Source organism: Cheilinus undulatus, linkage group 3 (assembly GCF_018320785.1).
Source record: "Cheilinus undulatus linkage group 3, ASM1832078v1, whole genome shotgun sequence".
Taxonomy (NCBI): domain Eukaryota; kingdom Metazoa; phylum Chordata; class Actinopteri; order Labriformes; family Labridae; genus Cheilinus; species Cheilinus undulatus.
The window spans coordinates 54,702,135-54,720,934 of NC_054867.1; the positions used below are offsets into that span (position 1 = coordinate 54,702,135).

The 18,800-nt window shown below is 39.7% G+C and overlaps 1 protein-coding gene across 1 annotated transcript; it reads left to right on the forward strand.

Moving 5' to 3' along the window:
* The first annotated feature begins 456 nt into the window (after positions 1-456).
* On the forward strand, positions 457-10,141 carry LOC121507348 (CMP-N-acetylneuraminate-beta-galactosamide-alpha-2,3-sialyltransferase 1-like). Its single transcript, XM_041783630.1, has 8 exons — positions 457-594; positions 884-1,126; positions 1,205-1,389; positions 4,540-4,716; positions 8,041-8,053; positions 8,173-8,208; positions 8,256-8,375; positions 9,816-10,141. Exons 1-8 carry the CDS (start codon positions 457-459, stop codon positions 9,981-9,983), a joined length of 1,080 nt encoding a protein of 359 aa, XP_041639564.1. The 3' UTR covers positions 9,984-10,141.
* The last annotated feature ends 8,659 nt before the right edge of the window (positions 10,142-18,800 follow it).

Sequence of the window (18,800 nt, forward strand, 5' to 3'; positions counted from 1 at the left end):
TCAAGTGTTTTTAGATAGCATTATATTTATTCAATTTAAGTGTTTTTAGAGTGCATTATATTTATTAAATTTAACTTTAAGCATTTTTAGGGCATTTTATATTTATTAAACTTAAGTGTGTTTTAGGGTGTATTTTATCACTAAATTTAACTTCAAACGTTTTTAGAGTGTATCATAATTACTAAATGTATCTTTAAGTGTTTTTAGAGTATATTATATTTACTAAATGTAACTTTAAGTGTTTTTAGAGTGTATTATGTTTATTAAATGTTACTTTAAGCATTTTTAGAGTGTTTTATCCATCCATCCATCCATCTTCTTCCGCTTATGCTGGTACGGGTCACGGGGCAGCAGTCCAGAGAGAGAAGAAGCCCAGACACACAGACACTTCCACCAGCTCCCCTGGGAGGATACCGAGGCGTTCCCAGGCCAGCTGAGAGATGTAATCTCTCCAACATGTCCTTGGTCTGCCCTGGGGTCTCCTTCCAGATGGACAAACCTTCCGGGTGGCATCCTTACAAGATGCCTGAACCACCTCATCTGACTCCTCTCGATGACGAGCAGCAGCGGCCTTACTTTGAGTCTCTCCCAGATGTCTGAGCGTTTTTTAGAGTGTATTATGTTTATCAGATTTAACCTTAAGCATTTGTAGAGTGTATTCTATTTCTGAAATTTAACTTTGAGTGTTTTAAGAGTGTATTCTACTTCTTAAACTTAACTGAGTGTTTTTAGAGTGTTTTCTATTTATTAAATTTAACTTTGAGTGTTTTTAGAGTGTATTATTACTGCTTCTGCCCGTCCTGACTTTCATGTTGTATACAGTATAACCCACTTCATTGAAACTCTGTGACCCATTGTTTTATTTTTGACTCATTTTTCACAGATCAGTTCTCACTGGATGAAGATGAAGACTCTAATGAAGTTTCCTGTGCTGCTTGTGATCGTCACGGGGTCGTTTTTGGGGCTTTACGTGCTGCCTGACGTTTCTCAGTATCAAAGCCACTGTCCCTGTGAGGAATGTACATTAGAAAATGATCCCTGGTTTAATGCACGTGTCGACAAATCAGTCCCCGTCTTTCTCACTGCTGACTACCAGCTACCTGAGGATGCTTACAGATGGTGGAAGGTGAGTAATCAGGTGATGTTCATCATTAGGTGTGATGGTTTTGAAGCAGTCTAACTGCATTGTTCATGTGTCTGTCAGAGAATATACCCAAGGAGGAACCGCAGCGTGTATGATGGACTTGTGGAGGAAATATTCAAAGTGATCCCACACCACCCCGATGTGATGGCAGCAGGCTCAAAGAAGTGTGCTGTCGTTGGTAATTCTGTCAACCTGAAGGGATCACTCTATGGACAGCTGATAAATTCCCATGATGTGGTGATGAGGTAAATATACAGACACTGGAGAGACTGGACTACTTTAAGTCTAATGAGCCACAGTGAAAGCTGGTGTAAAGCCCTCTGAGACAGAGGTGGGGGGCTATGTCAGCATTAAAGTGAGCTGTCTATTAGGACTGGGCAGCACCCATTTATCACTGTTAAACCTTCCTAAAACATTCCTGCTGCAGCGATCACCAAACCACATTATACAAGTAGGAGGTCAGACCAAGAGAACAAAGAGGCATAGAGAGCAGAGCAGGGAGTGAGAGTGGGAGTTTCATTCCATCCTCAATAAAAACAAAGAGGGATGAAACAACAAGGACGTTTATATCAGAGCTGCTGGAAGAGATGGATCGATGCAGTGTTGTTCACACACTCAGAGGAAGACTTCACCATCAGGAACCACCTTGGTTTAGATTAGTCCAGTTTGGTTTGGTCTGGTTTGGTTCAGTCCAGCTTGGGTCAGTCAAGTTTGGTTCAGTCCAGCTTGGTTTAGTCTGGTTTGGTTCAGTCCAGCTTGGTTCAGTCCAGTTCGGTTCAGTCCAGTTCAGTTCAGTCCAGCTTGGTTCAGTCAAGGTTGGTTCAGTCGAGCTCCATCCTGGTTTAACTCATTAAACTGATCTTACCTGTGCTTCCTGAGCTGATGTCTGGCCAGTCTATCTCGTTGTGATGGGAAATCCATGGCTGTTTTCAAATTCTCCTACTATACTAGCAGTGCTAGAGTTGCCCAAAATGCAGTATGCAGCATGTGAACAAATGTGAAAGTTGCAGTATGCCAAAAATACCTGAATGACGTACTGATTCGGGAATATTTCACAGTATGCAGCGGACCAGTCTGCTTCGCCTACTGTTACCCACAATGCAAAGCGCCGGGTCAGAGTTCGTAATGGCGGAGAGCCCTGAAACTTTCACTGGAGCGCCTGACAGTTACAAATGGAAGTGCCATTACTTTTTATCTTTACATCTTTAACATGTACTACAGCAAAATAAGTTGTAATAAGGTGACTGTTGTTTTTGTTTTGTAACGGACGGAAAGGTGCTGTCAAGTGTGTCCTTTCACTGCACTATACATATGCTAAGATAAAAACAACAGCTATAATAATCATGAAAAATCAAATAAAAACACTTCCCAGATTTTTTTCTGTACGTAAATGGATGGAAAACACTGTAGCGTCGTTTGCAACTGACCAGGGTATGACTGCTTCTGTATACCGGAAACCAGCTAAAGGCTGGCTCAGACGACATGATTTTTTTTTGGTCGTTCACGACAACACCATGTCAGACTATGCGACCAAAATCTTGTCCCGTCTTGGCCAACAGCCTGGACACACCACAAGAGTGGTTCAGACCGCTCAGTGTATGCTGACGTCACTAATATCTCCGCGACTGAGTGCGAGTTCACAGGTTGTCGGGGGGCGGGTCAAGGAGTGTCAATCACTCTACAACAGAAACACTTTATGTGATAGTAGCGGTCTTTTGCTCAAAAAAGGAAAATAAGAAACAATTATGGATTGGATTATGGATAATAAGTATGGATGTATCAAAAAGAGGAAAATATGGACCGGCTCTCCTTCAGATAGACCTTAAGGTATGCATGTGATGACGTAAATAAAATAAAATAAAATAAAATAAAATGTGCACATTAGTTTTAGGGAATAAAAAAGGTGGTAAATCTTGTAAGTGATGGTGCAAAGACATTGACTGTGTTTACATGGACTTGAGTATCCCGTTTTCTGTTTGTTCCTGTATACACCTGCAGAAACCAGGATATTACAGTATCCCGTTTTTGAGAAATCCGTTTTTGCTACCTGGAGAAGAAAACGGGATACTGTGCCATGTAAACGCAGTATCCCGTTTTCTGGGCGCTGTAGATTTACGTGCAACTTTGATTGAACTTAATTTAACTTCAGATACTGTAAATACTGCGTCTGTCTGGGCAGTGGAGGATCAACTGATCTCTGCCCGACTGGCAGTCATACTGCATACTACTGTCGAACACAGTACGCAGTGCACAATACATACTGCATACTGTGTTTGGCAGGGGTATGCAGTAGGCAAATTCGAAAACCGCCCATCTCTTTTAAGAGATCCAGATTATTTGGCTCAGCTCAGTAGAGCTGGTTGTTTGGCTCCAAAACGGCTCTTTATTTGGTACTAGTTATTTAAATGATGATCAGGCCTGGGCAATTACTCGAACATTGAATTAAATTGCAATATGGCCTACTACAATTTTCAAATTGCAGAAACAAATAGCTGAAAATTGTGCTAAAATGCCAGTTTTGAACTGAGATGTTATACATGATATATCATGCAGTTGTTCATGCGCAATTTTTTTTTTTTTTTTTTTTGAATAGTCCGCAAAAATTCTTCTTCCTTCATTTTTGGATATTTTTCTTATTAAATATAAGAATGCCATGAAAATGATCACCTCCTTTAATACAATAATTCATATCCAATTGCGATGCCAGTCAAAATCATCCAAATCAGGTATGTTTCTATAATATTTAAGCCCCCGTTTAATTTGACATTGTGCTGGTTATAATCTAAAATTAGAATTTTTTTTATTCCCATTTCAATGTAAACTGCCTGAAAGGGCCTGGCAGATTTTTGATTTCTCATTTCACATTAAAAATTCATTGGCCGTAAAATCAATGACCTCACTTCCTCCAACAGTCTCCATTTTGGCTTTTGAAAGTAAATGAATTATTCAGATATTTATGGTGGATTCACTTCTTTACTATCTTTGACAGATTTTTGATAATTATTATTACAGTTAAACTTTGATGATGATTTTTGGCTCTCAGACTTTTACCATGAGTGTGTGTGATAGAATATTTGGACTCTCTCAGTGAGATCAAAGCAAATGTCTCCTGGACAACAGCATAGCAACAACAGGCAGACCTAACGTCATTGGTCCATACTCTACCTGTTTCCTATTGGTTCGTTCAGAGATAAATCAAACAGCAGAAATACGTTTAGAGTTCAGAGAAAGTTTCGTACGCCACAGAGAAAAATCAGAGTCATGATCTCAAAACGATAAAATGCACTCTTGAGTTTTGCAACTATAATGACTCCATACCTCATTTTTAAAGCATCTTTAAACACAAGCAGCACCGTCTAGACACAGGCCCTAACATTCTCCTCTCTACACTTTAGGATGAACGCTGCTGTAATCAAAGGCTTCGAGGCAGACGTCGGGGACAAAACTACTCATCATATCATGTATCCGGAGAGTTCTATGCACTTGGACACTAAGACTCGTCTCGTCCTGTTTCCCTTTAAAATACTGGATCTGGAGTGGCTTCCCAAGGCTCTAACCACGGGAGCTTCGCGGTGAGTCTGCTGTCTTTTATTCCAAGAAACAACGGCTCACTGAAACGACTTTTCTTTTGTTACTGGGCACAAATCCCTGAGCCAACACACCAGATAGCCATGGTATCACACATTCCTCTGGGCAACACCCCATAGACGGTGCTTGGGAAGGGCAGAACCTTTCAAAATAAAACTCAGAGGGTGACTCAACGATTAAACGCCAGTTTAAGTGCAAAGCTCTGGTGTTTATTATAGAGAAATAATCATCATGCACTACACGCAAATTGGATTTTCTTGAAGGGGATTTTCACCGTCTTGAATATGTGGAAAATTAGCAACAACTATGATTTTTAATGAATTAGTTTTTGATTTTAAGATTGTAATAAATTGTTACCCTCAGTGTTCATGACCAAAAATGGACAGCATACTTTAATAGGAATAAACATACTGTAAGTATAAAAAAAAAACTTTTGTTATAATTCTTTTAATCAAGATCAGACATGATCATAAATATTACATTCTAGTTCATTTTCTGGGAATTTAACACTTTCATTGCCATTTTAGGTGAACAAAAACACCTGTTTTATTGTGAAAACACAAAGATTGAATATTTTTCATATTCAACATGCAAATTGTGTTTCCTCAAAGAGGATTATCACAGCCTTGAATATGATAATAATGAGCAACACCTTTGATTTTCATGTATTTTCATTTTTAGGGATGCATAATTTTACTGGTTTAATATCGGTATCGACAGATGTGAAAATTTCTGCTGATATTAACAACTAATATTTTGTCTATAAAAATCTGCCTCTCAAGGTTGTTATAGTCAAATAAAACTAAGTAAATAATTAAAACTAAAATTCAAAAATCAGTTTAGTAAACTGAAACTAAATCAAAACTAAGCTTAACAAAAAAATTAAAACTAAAACTGTTTAGTGCGATTACAAAGCTAACTAAAATTAAATAAAAATGGAGACAAAATATCCTAAGCTGAGGCCCCGTCCACATGGAGACGAAAACGACATATTGTCGTTTCGTTTTGAAAAGTTTTCCGTAAAGACGGGATCATTTCAGGAAATATCCGCGTAAGCACAGAACCACTGAAAATGACTGAAAACGCTGTAGTGCATATGCCAAGCCTGTATGTGGCGCTGTGTTGCTGCCATGGAAATGCACCAAAAGAGAAGAAGAACATCACAGAAAATTGATGCAAACTTTCTTCTAGTTGCACTTCTGGTTGTTCTCCGTGTTGGATTTAAGAACACATGGTGTGTGCATTTCGCAGTGGTGGTAAAGGAGCATCAGATCAGTAGCTTCTGCAGCACAAACACAAATCTGTAGTCTGCCATTATTGTTTTGGCCGGATCCATGCAGGCGCCTCAAGGGAACTACACTGTTTGTGACGTAATCGTTTTAAGAGAGATGTGGATGACCGTCCACATGGAGACGAAACGGTAGCTGTTTACGGATTTAGGCACTCTGGGACCCGTTTGCAAAAAGTATCGTTTACAGTCACCCGAAATGCTGTTTCCATGTGGATGAAACGCCAAAATGACAAAAAAACTTTTGTATATACGCCTGAATTTGTCTCCATGTGGACGAGGCCTTGGTCTTTGACACAACCGTACTGACTGGCACCTACACCAGAGACTGAGGAGTGTAAAATTGCCTGATCTGATTGGTTAAGACTTAACATAGTGGTAGTTTTATGTCTGGAGTTTTATTCAAACATCATCATTAAGTAAATAAAATGATAAGTGAAGAGTAGCCTGTTTGAATATGTTTTTAAAAATGTACGACGCTCACTCAGCCCCTACATCAATCCGTAACAAACTAAAACTACTAAAAACTCAACTCAAACAAAGCATTTTTGCAAAATAAAAACTAAACTAAACTAACAAACCAGCAGTGAAAACTAATACAAACTAAACTGAAATCAAACACAGACAGTGAAAATAAAAATAGAAACTAATGAAAAATCAGAACTATTAGGACCTTGCTGCCTCTATCAGTTGTAAATGTTGGCTGTTAAAAAAAAAAACAAAAAACAAGCAATTTAGTTTTAGGCAGGACCAGCAGACCTCTGTCAGCTGAGATCTTCTCTATCTTTGTTACCATTCCCTACACTTTAAAGCCTGATTAAAGGACTGAAATGGACTTTAACCCTTAAAGACCTAGACCAGTTTTGGGCACGCTTGGCTCATCTGCATTTATATTGTTTTTCTTTAACACAGGGTTGCCAACTCTCACGTCCTGTCTCGCGCTCACACGCCACTCAAACTATTCTCACGCTAGAATCAAACGCTTTGGCGCTCTCAAATTATTCTCTGATTGGTGTGCAATGTTTATCCTGGTGTTGATTGGACGGCTGCTCAAGGTAACGGTCCTAAGCCTGTGAATAACCAGCCAATCACAGCACAGTGGGGCGGGAGTTGACGTCCAGCCACTTCAGAACAGCGGCAGATCGCAGCAGCAATTGTACCAAGGTAAACAATTAGTCGGCGTCTTATGTCATGGTTTAATTATACAGCGGAATCCAGGGCTTAACAAACTATATGATTTTTGTTTTGAGTAAATCAGTGATACTCAACCCGCGGCTCTCGAGCCGCATGTGGCTCTTTAGTGACCAGCTGCAGCTCTTTTAAGGCTTCCTTTAAGAAAATCCTTCTGAAATCCTCTATAAATATGAAAACTGTCAGCAGTAAAGACTCATTGCAATAAGTCATATCAATAAATCTAAGTCCACAGACAGAAGACAGACTTTAACTTCCAAATTCAAATGAAAGCTTGTGTTTTATTACCGTCGGGTGCGCCCAGGATGGCGGACTGTGCGTAAAAGAGCGCAGAGGAAGTCCGCTGGTGGCGCGTCTCTTCCGTAAGTTCATAGCCTAATATTATAAACGCATGTGTTTTTACTGTGATGGCTGGAAGATCACACATTGTGGTTTTAATGGGGCATTTTTGGTCCCCAGCAGCCTGAGTGGGTACAAAAAGTCTACAGAGATTATTAGTGTCCTGTTACAGGCTCTGATATTAAAACTTCACATTGTGGTGACAAAAACTTACCCTTTAAAATGTTTTTAGCATGAACACAGTCAGAATAAACTTCAAAGAAAACAGAAAATGAGCAGAAAAGCCTCAGCAGTCTCTGTGGGATAATAAAGAAAAGTCCAGTTCTGATCAAACTGCTGCACCCACGTTCATCTCTTCACTGACCACCATTGTTTACAGACATGCAGCCGGTTCAACTAAACCACGCCCATAGATACCACCTCTTTCTGCTTAAATGATCCTGATTGGTCTGGTTCTTCTCTGACCAGGAACAGGCCAATCAGCTTGAAGCATTGAGAAATGGATCCAAATAACAGACATGAATCAGGACGACCCGTCAGCTTTGAGGGGATAACTAATCTTTATCAGCCTGCTGGTTAATGAGGGAGGAGCTTTGACATCTGATCTCTTTTTTATTTTTACAGCTATCGAGCAAAGATCAGAGCTAACAAGGACTTGGTGAGTATTTTCATCACTGAAACAGTCAAATGTATCCTCTGTAACAGGTGATGTTGGTAAATCCGGCCTTTATGAGGTACGTTCATGTGAACTGGCTGGAGAAGAAGGGCAACTATCCTTCTACAGGCTTCATGACTGTGGTGATGGCTCTGCATATCTGTGAAGAGGTGAGTTTACCTTTTCATGCTCCTGTAAGTGATCAATAATTGACAAAAAGACCCCAATAATTGATCTGGTGTTAATACCATTCAGTCTGTGTTTTTAAGGCTAATACACCCGTATGTGTGGTTACAACCATCAGTCCATTATCATTACTAATATTAACATAAGCAGTAATAAAGAACATTAACAAAAACAGAGGTAATTACAAACCCCATGCCAAAAAAGTTGGGACACTGTGTATAATGTAAAAACCAGAATGTGATCATTTAAAAATGTCAAACCTAAAAAACCACATCAGCTGATAACAGGCTGGACGCTCCCTCCCCTCTTTAGTCCACAGGACACGGCGTCTGTGGTCCAACAAGAATTTCAAATTCTGTTTCCTTTGACCACAGAACAGTTTTCCATGTCTCCTCAGTCCATGTTAAATGAGCTTTTTATTTCACATTTTTCAATTTAATATGCCCTTTTTGGCCAGTTTAACACATTTCTGCCTATTTCTACCTCAGCTAACCCTTTTTTGCCAGTTCATATCAATTTTTCATCCCATTTTAACTAATTTTCACCTATTTTTGCCACTTTAACCAATTTTTGCCAATATTGGTTATTTTTTGCCACTTTTATCCATTTTTTGGCACTTCTAATCCATTTCTGCTAGTTTTAAACTCCAATTTCACCACCTTTTCCAGCATTTTTTGTCATTATTAACCCAGTTTAGCTATTTTTAATGTATTTTCCTCTGTTTTAAATAAATTATTAACATTTTTAAGAGCACCATTTACTGCACAAATGAATTACAAATATATTCGTGTCTTTGATAAGAGGGGTTATGATAAAATACCACAGCCTAACTTTACAGTGGACCATGATTTTGCTTTGACCGGTTTGACCGGGCCATTTTCCCCCCTGATGGACGACCTTGTCTCCACATGACTGTTCTTGAATGTGCATGACTGTGTTCAGTCACCTTCAGGTACAGTGGGGGTCTCAGGTCTCTGACACCTTTATTTTGGGGGTCGTGGGCTGAAAAAGGTTGAGAACCCTGCAGTAATAGTTCAGTCAGGATCACCTTGTTTGTCATGATTGTGCAAAGCTAAAATTGGGATTTAAATTAAATGTCGGTGAATCTCCCAGCACTGATGAAAGCCCTCACTGCCTGGTCTCTCTCCTGGAGTAAAGCAGCCTATGAGGCTCTGCTGATAACAGGAAGCTGTTGGAGGCTTGGCTGGTGTCAGTATTTTACTACAAATATCTTTCGCAATGTAACAGGAAGTTAGAACACAATCACACGCTGCTGTGGAGCCTTTAGGGGGAATGAACTGACTTTTAACCCTTGGTTAACCATGACACCATATAACCACCTCATCCTTGATCTGGAGTGTTACGTTATTAATATATGAAATGATTCAAGCCTGATTTTACTCTGTATTTCTTTTTTTCCACAGGTACATGTGTTTGGTTTTGGAGCTGATAAGGAGGGAAACTGGAATCATTACTGGGCCTTAAACAGGTTCAAAAAACTAAAAACTGGAGCTCATCCTGGACATTTGGAGTATGAAACCATCAAAAAGCTGGCTCAGCTCAACATCATTCGGTTTTACACCGGGGTTTGATCTTTGCCTGAGTATGTAATTTTGAGCAGAGAAGGAAGCAGCAAAGGACGAGCTTTGAGCTGGGATGTAATGATTCCAGTGAACTGTGGCCCTTACTCATAAGCCCCCATAGATCTGTACTCTCCTATAGGACTGTCTTAGACACATGTTCATCCTCAGCCATGTACAGTGGAAGAAACAGGAAGTTGTCTTTTAATCTTTCTACTTTGAAATAAAAAAACAAAAAAGCAGTGTCTTTACAGTTTCTAATGCCTGTTTCCTCTTGTTTGGAGTTACCAAAATAAGATTTATGAGATCTTTGAGGCTCATGAGTGACTCCACATATCCATGGGTCACTTCCTGTTTTAAGTTCATTTTCAGTTAAAATGGCTTAATTGAAAATAAATGATGCAGAATTATTTGTGTTTTGGTGTTTTTTGATGGTAAATGAGTAAAGAATGAAAAATGTCTCCAACAACATCAAATTCCTTGAATACCCCCATTTTTAACATCAGTATAAATATCTAAGGACTGAAGGAGAGGATTGAAGGCAGCAGAAACAGAGGGAGAACTCTATCACTCTCTAAACGGCACAAAAACACAACAGAGTGGTTGGATGTGATTCTGGAGCTGACCAGCAGATGGCAGTACTCACTAAGTCATATCCATCATCATCACCACCTCTTCTCTAACCTTTAATTGAGGTCTGATCATATCACATTACATGTGTTTAATCCTCTTTCAGGAACATTAAATATATATTTTTCATTTTTAAATTACATAAGCAATTCATGCTTTACTATTTATGAACAAATATATAAAATTACTACAATAATATCATAATTACATATATATTTATAGAATTATTGTACTTAAATCCCTTTTTATTATATTTTAATCATATTAGAATGACTTTAAATACATTCATTTAAAAAAATGTGAGTTTATCATTACAGCGTGAGACAAAATCAAAGAAATATATCACTACAGCTAGGGATGGCACGATTACCCGTTTCCATGATTAATTGCGGTGTTAAACTTTACGATTACTTAAACATAACATTTCCTAAATACCGTCAATTTACAGAAAAGATTATGTCGGGAACCATATTGGTACGTCAGTGTAACTCGGCCTGAACGAAAACAAAGTAACACAACATCCACGTGTCACCACCTCCTGTTGCTTGCGTGCAGTTGCAGGCGGAGGCGTGTCACTGTCCCAAACAAACTACAGCATGGAAGAAGAAGAGCTGTTCCCTCCGAATAAGCGGTTGAAGTCAGCCGTGTGGGATTTTTTTGGATACAAAAGAAATGACCAGGGTGTCACTGTGGAAGACGGCCAGCCTAAATGTAAAACATGCCACAAAAAAGTTGCCGTGAAATCAGGCAATACTTCAGCACCTGCAGGATAACCACCTGGTTTTGTACGCCAAAGTAAAGGTAAACGGTAACTGGGTTAAGTTATGTCAGTGTTAGGGATGGGGATCAAAACTCGGGTCCATAAGGACCCGGTTCTGTGTTTCTGAAATACCCAGAATCATTAACGTTTTAGCTTATCGATACTGCTGTCGAGTCTCACAGGCTCTGTGACATAATGTCATTTAAAGACAAGACTGGTGTAAAAACACACATCAGTTCTTTCAAGGGGAACATAAACTAGAAGTGCCATGCATCACATTAAACAAGAATGTACCTTAAACTGTCGGCTTCAGGAAAAAAGACGCTGCCTGTGAGTCGCATGATATCATACAGTATCCTGCTGCTATCTAGTGCCGGGAGTAACAGGCTCATATCTATCACTTCAGCTGCTTCAGGACAGTTTTCTTCTTCAGCTGCTCAGATAAATGCTCCAAAACTCTGAGACAGTCCTGTTTGTTAACAACATTAATCCAGTGTAGAAATCTGCAGTGGAATCGGCAGAGTTTAAGTTAATTAGCAAACTTTACGAGCTGAAGACAGAAAATATGATGCATTCAGGTAACCTCAGTAAATTAGACAACTCTAGTCTATATGTTATGATGTGTTCAAATGCCAACTAAAAATGGGAAAATTTATATTTTGACGAGAAACTTTAATAAACACAGTTGTGAATATGAAGAATGTGTTTATATTTGAGGGACATAAAATAGATGTGACTGAATTATAGCTGTTTAACTCAAACACTACTCAGCTAAGACCACTTGAGTGGTCCATCCAAATGGGATTTGTATCATTTTTCTTGTAGTCTTTGGTTACTTTACATTGTTGATATATTTTGTTATGAGAGCATCTAGGATGGAAATAAATTTAAAAAACCAGACCAATAAGGAGTGTTGATCTGATTTTACTTATTCATGGTAGTGTGAAATTAATTAATGCAAAAATAATCATGATAATCGTAAAATTGCAATTATTTCTAATTTATTTCACTACAGCATGAAATAAATCAATAAAATACATCCCTACAGCATGAAATAAATCAATAAAATACATCCCTACAGCATGAAATAAATCAATAAAATATATCCCTACAGCATGAAACAAATTTATTAAATCTAGTTTGGTATTTTTTTTATCCTTTTCTGTTGTTAATTAACTCTCTGTTTTCTCCATCTCTCTTCTGGTCCAGTCCTGATGCGGACTACACCATCAGCAGTAAGTGGTCAGCCGTCTGGGTGAAGATCTCATCCAGCTGGGTCTGTCTGGCGCTCTACGTATGGACACTTTTGGCGCCCATGATCCTCACCAACAGAGACTTCAGCTGATCCCACAGTCTGCTAGGACCACACCACCAACAGAGACTTCAGCTGATCCAATAGTCTGCTAGGACCACACCACCAGCAGAGACTTCAGCTGATCCCACAGTCTGCTAGGACCACACCACCAACAGAGACTTCAGCTGATCCAATAGTCTGCTAGGACCACACCACCAACAGAGACTCCAGCTGATCCCACAGTCTGCTAGGACCACACCACCAACAGAGACTTCAGCTGATCCCACAGTCTGCTAGGACCACACCACCAGCAGAGACTTCAGCTGATCCCACAGTCTGCTAGGACCACACCACCAACAGAGACTTCAGCTGATCCCACAGTCTGCTAGGACCACACCACCAGCAGAGACTTCAGCTGATCCCACAGTCTGCTAGGACCACACCACCAACAGAGACTTCAGCTGATCCAATAGTCTGCTAGGACCACACCACCAACAGAGACTCCAGCTGATCCCACAGTCTGCTAGGACCACACCACCAACAGAGACTTCAGCTGATCCCACAGTCTGCTAGGACCACACCACCAACAGGGACTCCAGCTGATCCCACAGTCTGCTAGGACCACACCACCAACAGAGACTTCAGCTGATCCCACAGTCTGCTAGGACCACACCACCAACAGGGACTCCAGCTGATCCCACAGTCTGCTAGGACCACACCACCAACAGAGACTTCAGCTGATCCCACAGTCTGCTAGGACCACACCACCAACAGGGACTCCAGCTGATCCCACAGTCTGCTAGGACCACACCACCAACAGAGACTTCAGCTGATCCCACAGTCTGCTAGGACCACACCACCAACAGGGACTCCAGCTGATCCCACAGTCTGCTAGGACCACACCACCAACAGAGACTTCAGCTGATCCCACAGTCTGCTAGGACCACACCACCAACAGAGACTCCAGCTGATCCCACAGTCTGCTAGGACCACACCACCAACAGAGACTCCAGCTGATCCCACAGTCTGCTAGGACCACACCACCAACAGAGACTTCAGCTGAGCCCACAGTCTGCTAGGACCACACCACCAACAGAGACTCCAGCTGATCCCACAGTCTGCTAGGACCACACCACCAACAGAGACTTCAGCTGATCCCACAGTCTGCTAGGACCACACCACCAACAGAGACTTCAGCTGATCCCACAGTCTGCTAGGACCACACCACCAACAGAGACTCCAGCTGATCCCACAGTCTGCTAGGACCACACCACCAACAGAGACTTCAGCTGATCCCACAGTCTGCTAGGACCACACCACCAGCAGAGACTTCAGCTGAGCCCACAGTCTGCTAACCCTAAGCAGATAGATTAGCCTATTTTCGTGTTTCTCACTGGCGAATCTATCTTGCAAAGCTCCCGTCTGAAGTGTTTGGGCCTGGTTAGAAAGTGACAGGACCAATCAGCGACAAGGGGGAGTACTTACAGGCACAGCAGAGACGTGACATAAGCAAGCAAGAGGCCTGTGCAATTATGGCAGAAGATATTAGCGTGGATGCTGCTAAAGCACCAGTTTTATCAGAACTTGATGACATTTCTTCATTAAAAGAAGAACAAAGGGGCGCACAGATGGTCGAGTGGTTTAAGGCGTGCACCATGTATGCGGGCAGCCCTGGAGTCTATCCACTGTCCTCCTCTATCCAATAAAGGCATGAAATGGCCAAAAAAATCTAAAAAAAAAAAAAAAAAAAAAAACAGCAGTGAGTTGTTCTCTTTTCAAAAATGACAAAGGTCATGTACTGACATGTCTACAGTCGCCATGGTTCACTAGGGGTGTCTTAGTCTTTAATGCATTGCTGGCATTGTATTCATTGTATTCATTGTATTCATTGTATTTATTATGTTTATTGTGCTCCATGTTGAAATGTGGCTGTCTGTATGCTGCTGTGCCTGCTCTGCTGCTTTGATTGCTTTGTTTGCTTTAATAAGGCTCGGCAGACTGTAAAAATAAATAAAGTTGTCTGAATCTGTAATCTGAGAATATCAGGCCTTATAAAATCCTCTTGTTAGGGTGCCAGGTAGTTGTTAAAAATCTGGCCATGTTGAGGTTTTTTAGGGGGGTCAAACTTCACCCACATGACTCTCAGCACGCCTCTTGTTGGATCTTAGAAGTGGTTCATTATCTATTATTTCATGTTCATCACTAGGACCTAAATATAACATCTTACCAGTGAGATAAACAAGGAGTTAACAAGGACGACGGCAGGAGCAGCTCTAAGGTAAGGTGGTGATGTAATCAGGGTCATAGCTTCAGTTAAAGGGAGAAACAGCGTTACAGATGTTTGAATCAGAAGACAGCCAAATATCTGATAACGCTGTAACGTCTTTAGATGCTCCTTTTTTAACTCTTTAAACTGCTGTAGGAATGAACGATCAATAGACCTGACATTTTATTCATGGTGTTGTTTCTGGCTAATCCTGGGAGGCTGTCACACGTTCTTTGTGCTAAAAACAACATGAACCGTGTATAGCTGATTTCCTGTAGAGCAGGATGATAAATTCTCAAAGAACGTTTTGTCCTTCTGGTTAACATCCGCAGATGTAATCAAACCTGAAATATCAGCCTGAGCTTACTGAGGCTGTTAACATGTTTGACAGTTTGACTCTGCATTTTAAAATGACAGTGTTATTTTTATGATCAATATAATCAGAAGAAAATTTAAAGAACAAAATTTAAAACAAAGTAGTTCATGAGACTAAGGCTCTCTAAAGAGAAATCTGAGGGAGACTAGTGAGAAAAAAATCAAAACATTATAGGTTTAACAAAGTAAGAATAACACAGAAATGACCCACTTACTGTCCAATGGTGAAGGATCAAAATGGCCGACATGGCCACTGGGGTGTCTGTTAAGGAAACATGTCAATGCTGGGGCAGATATAGAGGATTTCAGGTCAAAATCAGAGAATGAAAGGTTCAACACAGTAAAAATAATACAGAAATGACACACTTCCTGTCTGAGGTGAAGGATCAAAATGGCCGCCATGGCCGCTGGGTCATCTGGGAATGAAACATGTAAATGTTGGGACAGATATTGAGGGCTTCAGGTCAAAATCAGAGCATGATAGGTTCAACACAGTAAAACAAAGGCAGAAATGACCAATTTGCATCACTTCCTGTTGGCAGTAGAGGGCGCCATGATGAGCTGTTTTTTTCATGTGGACGTGTTCAGTGTGATCCTGTTGTGTTGCCATAACATGGCAGTTACATCAGTTTTCAGTGAATAAATGTCCAAAAAGAGGCCTTATTTTGAAATTCGGGTGGAGCCCATGGACTTCCTGTTGGGATTTTGCCATGAGTTCAAGAGGCTTTTTTGATGGTGTGGTCATGGTGCATGTCCTGCCCGAAGATCATCTGCCTAAGTTCAACGGTGTTCGGGGGCTGAATTTTTACAATGAGAAGAGTGGAAAAAGTGCCAAATTCAATTTTGTTTTGTGAGAAGGGGGCAGAGTCATGAATATCTAGTGCTTGATTTGATAGAGGCTCTATGTGTGATCATCCATGTGAAGTTTGGTGAGGATTAGTGTAAGCACTGAAAGGTAATGGACAATAATAGTTGATTTTACACCATTTTTTGGAGAAAAATGGTGTATAATGGACAATAATAGTTGATTTTACACCTTTTTTTGGAGAAAAATGGTGTATAATGGACAATAATAGTTGATTTTACACCTTTTTTTGGAGAAAAATGGTGTATAATGGACAATAATAGTTGATTTTACACCTTTTTTTGGAGAAAAATGGTGAAAAAAGTGCTGGTCAAAGTTTGGCGCCTTATAACAGCCCCGCCCCCTGGTGAAAACTCCTGCAGAGCACAAGCTAAGATCTCCATCTTGTCTAGTTTCAGAAGAAACCAGTCTGGAGTCAATCGGTTAAGTCCCCTAGGTGGAGTTCATTCAAATGCGAGTACTGTAAATTTGCCAAAAATCGCCAAAACTGGGCACAAATTGGCTATGACATAATTCCCTGTGCATTTTAGAGGATGGCCCAAAGAGGATTTTTTTGTTTGTGTAGTCATGATACATATGTGTACCGATTTTCATACGTGTCGGACAAACTTGTGGGAGGGGCTCCTGGTTGGTTGGTTTTGGGGCCCCTGTGGGGCCATTTTTGGAGGCAGAAGTCTGGAACCACCAGAATACGATTTAAGGCCCCCAAAAATGTGATTTAATTGCCGTAAAATTGGTAATTCCTACAGATACAACAGGGCGCTCGCACTGGTCGGTGCTCAGGCCCTAAAAATCCAGGAAAATCCTGGAGGACGATCTTATTCAGTCTGACAAAGAACTACAGCAGGAGAAGATTTATTTTCCAGTCAGACAATGAAGCATGCAGAGAAAGCTACACAGAGATGGTTTAAAGACAACAAGGGGAATGTTCTGGAAAATAGCTGTTGACACCTGATCCCTGTACAACCTGACAGAGCTTGAGCAGTTTATCAAAGAAGAATGGAGAAACTTACAGAGTTCAGACTCAGAGATGTGACTGCAGCCAAAGGAGACTCTACTAAATACTGACAAGAAGGGGGGAATATTTATGCAGTCACTTATTTTACATTACAGATTTTTATTTAATTGACATTACTTTGTAGAAATCTGTTTTCACTTTTACATCAGAGAGGGTTGTTTTGGGGTTTTTTTCTTGGTAAAAAAAGCCAAATTATGTATACCCTGATTGATTTATAAAATCAATAAACTGTCATTAAAGCATTGCTACTATAGTTTTTACTGCTCTTTCTGGCCACGCCCTCCAAACAGTGACACATCCAGAACTTCTTGGTAGACAGTCCTGTTTGGAGCACAGCAGCATGAACAATGATAAGAGAAACCACTCCTTAACCTCAGGAATCCATCCTGTAATAACAGCAGCATATAGTCGCTGACTCTGCTGCTCTGACGTGGATGTTTAAGACGATTTCAAGATGATTTCTGACCACCCAAACTAAATCTGCTCTTATCAGGTAAGAATTCAAAGATTTTAGAGGCTTCAGCCTAATCAAAGACGTCAGGGATATCTGATATTTGTATTTATTTATGTGATTCACCTCTCTGAAGATGACCTGATTTGAACTAGATCTGTCTAATTCTGTAGTCAATCCTGATTAATCTCACTTTATCATCACATTTTGACTTCCTGTTTAGGCACAGTCCTGCTTTTATTTTGAAAGGAACATAAACTAATGGTAGATTATGGATTATCCTCCTACGTCCCAGCACCCTCTGGCTTCCCTGACCTTTGTTCTTTATTCTGCTGAGTTCAGACCTGTTGGCCTCCTTCATGGACTTAGGGTCAATCCCATTTCCCCACCTTAGCCCTTACCTTAGCCCCTCCCCTTGGTTTTGTGGGTTCTTGTCAGATGAAGGTGTGTCCCAACTCTCTTTTAAATCGAGGGCTATTTATGAAATGCAACTGTAATGTTTTTAGAGTGCTTTTTTCTGAAATGTAACTTTAAATGTTTTTAAAGTGTATTTTATTTCTTATATTTAACTTTAAGTGTTTTAAGAGTGTATTATATTTCTTAATTTAACTTTAAGTGTTTCAGAGTGTATTTTTTCTTGAATTTAACTTTAAGTGTTTTAAGAGTGTATTATATTTCTTAATTTAACTTTAAGTGTTTCAGAGTGTATTTTTTCTTGAATTTAACTTTAAGTGTTTTAAGAGTGTATGATATTTCTTAAAATTAATTTCAATAGAGTATTCTATTTCTTTAATTTAACTGTGAGTGTTTTTAGAGTGAATTATATTTATTAAATGTAACTTAAAGCATTTTTAGAGTGTATTACATTTATTGCATTAATCTGAAAGAGTTTTAAGAGTGTACTTAATTTCTTAATTTGAACTCTAATTGTTTCAGTGTTTTTTTTTCTTAAATTTAACTTTAAACATTTGTAGAGGGTATTTGACTTCTTTAATTTAACTGTTAGTGTTTTTAAAGCATATTTTATTTCTTAATTTAACATCAATTGTTTTAGAGTGTATTTCTTCATAAATCTAATATAATTGCATTATATTTATTAAACTTAACTTTAAGCATTTGTAGAGTGAATTATATTTATTTAATGTGACTTTACGCATGTTAGAGTGCATT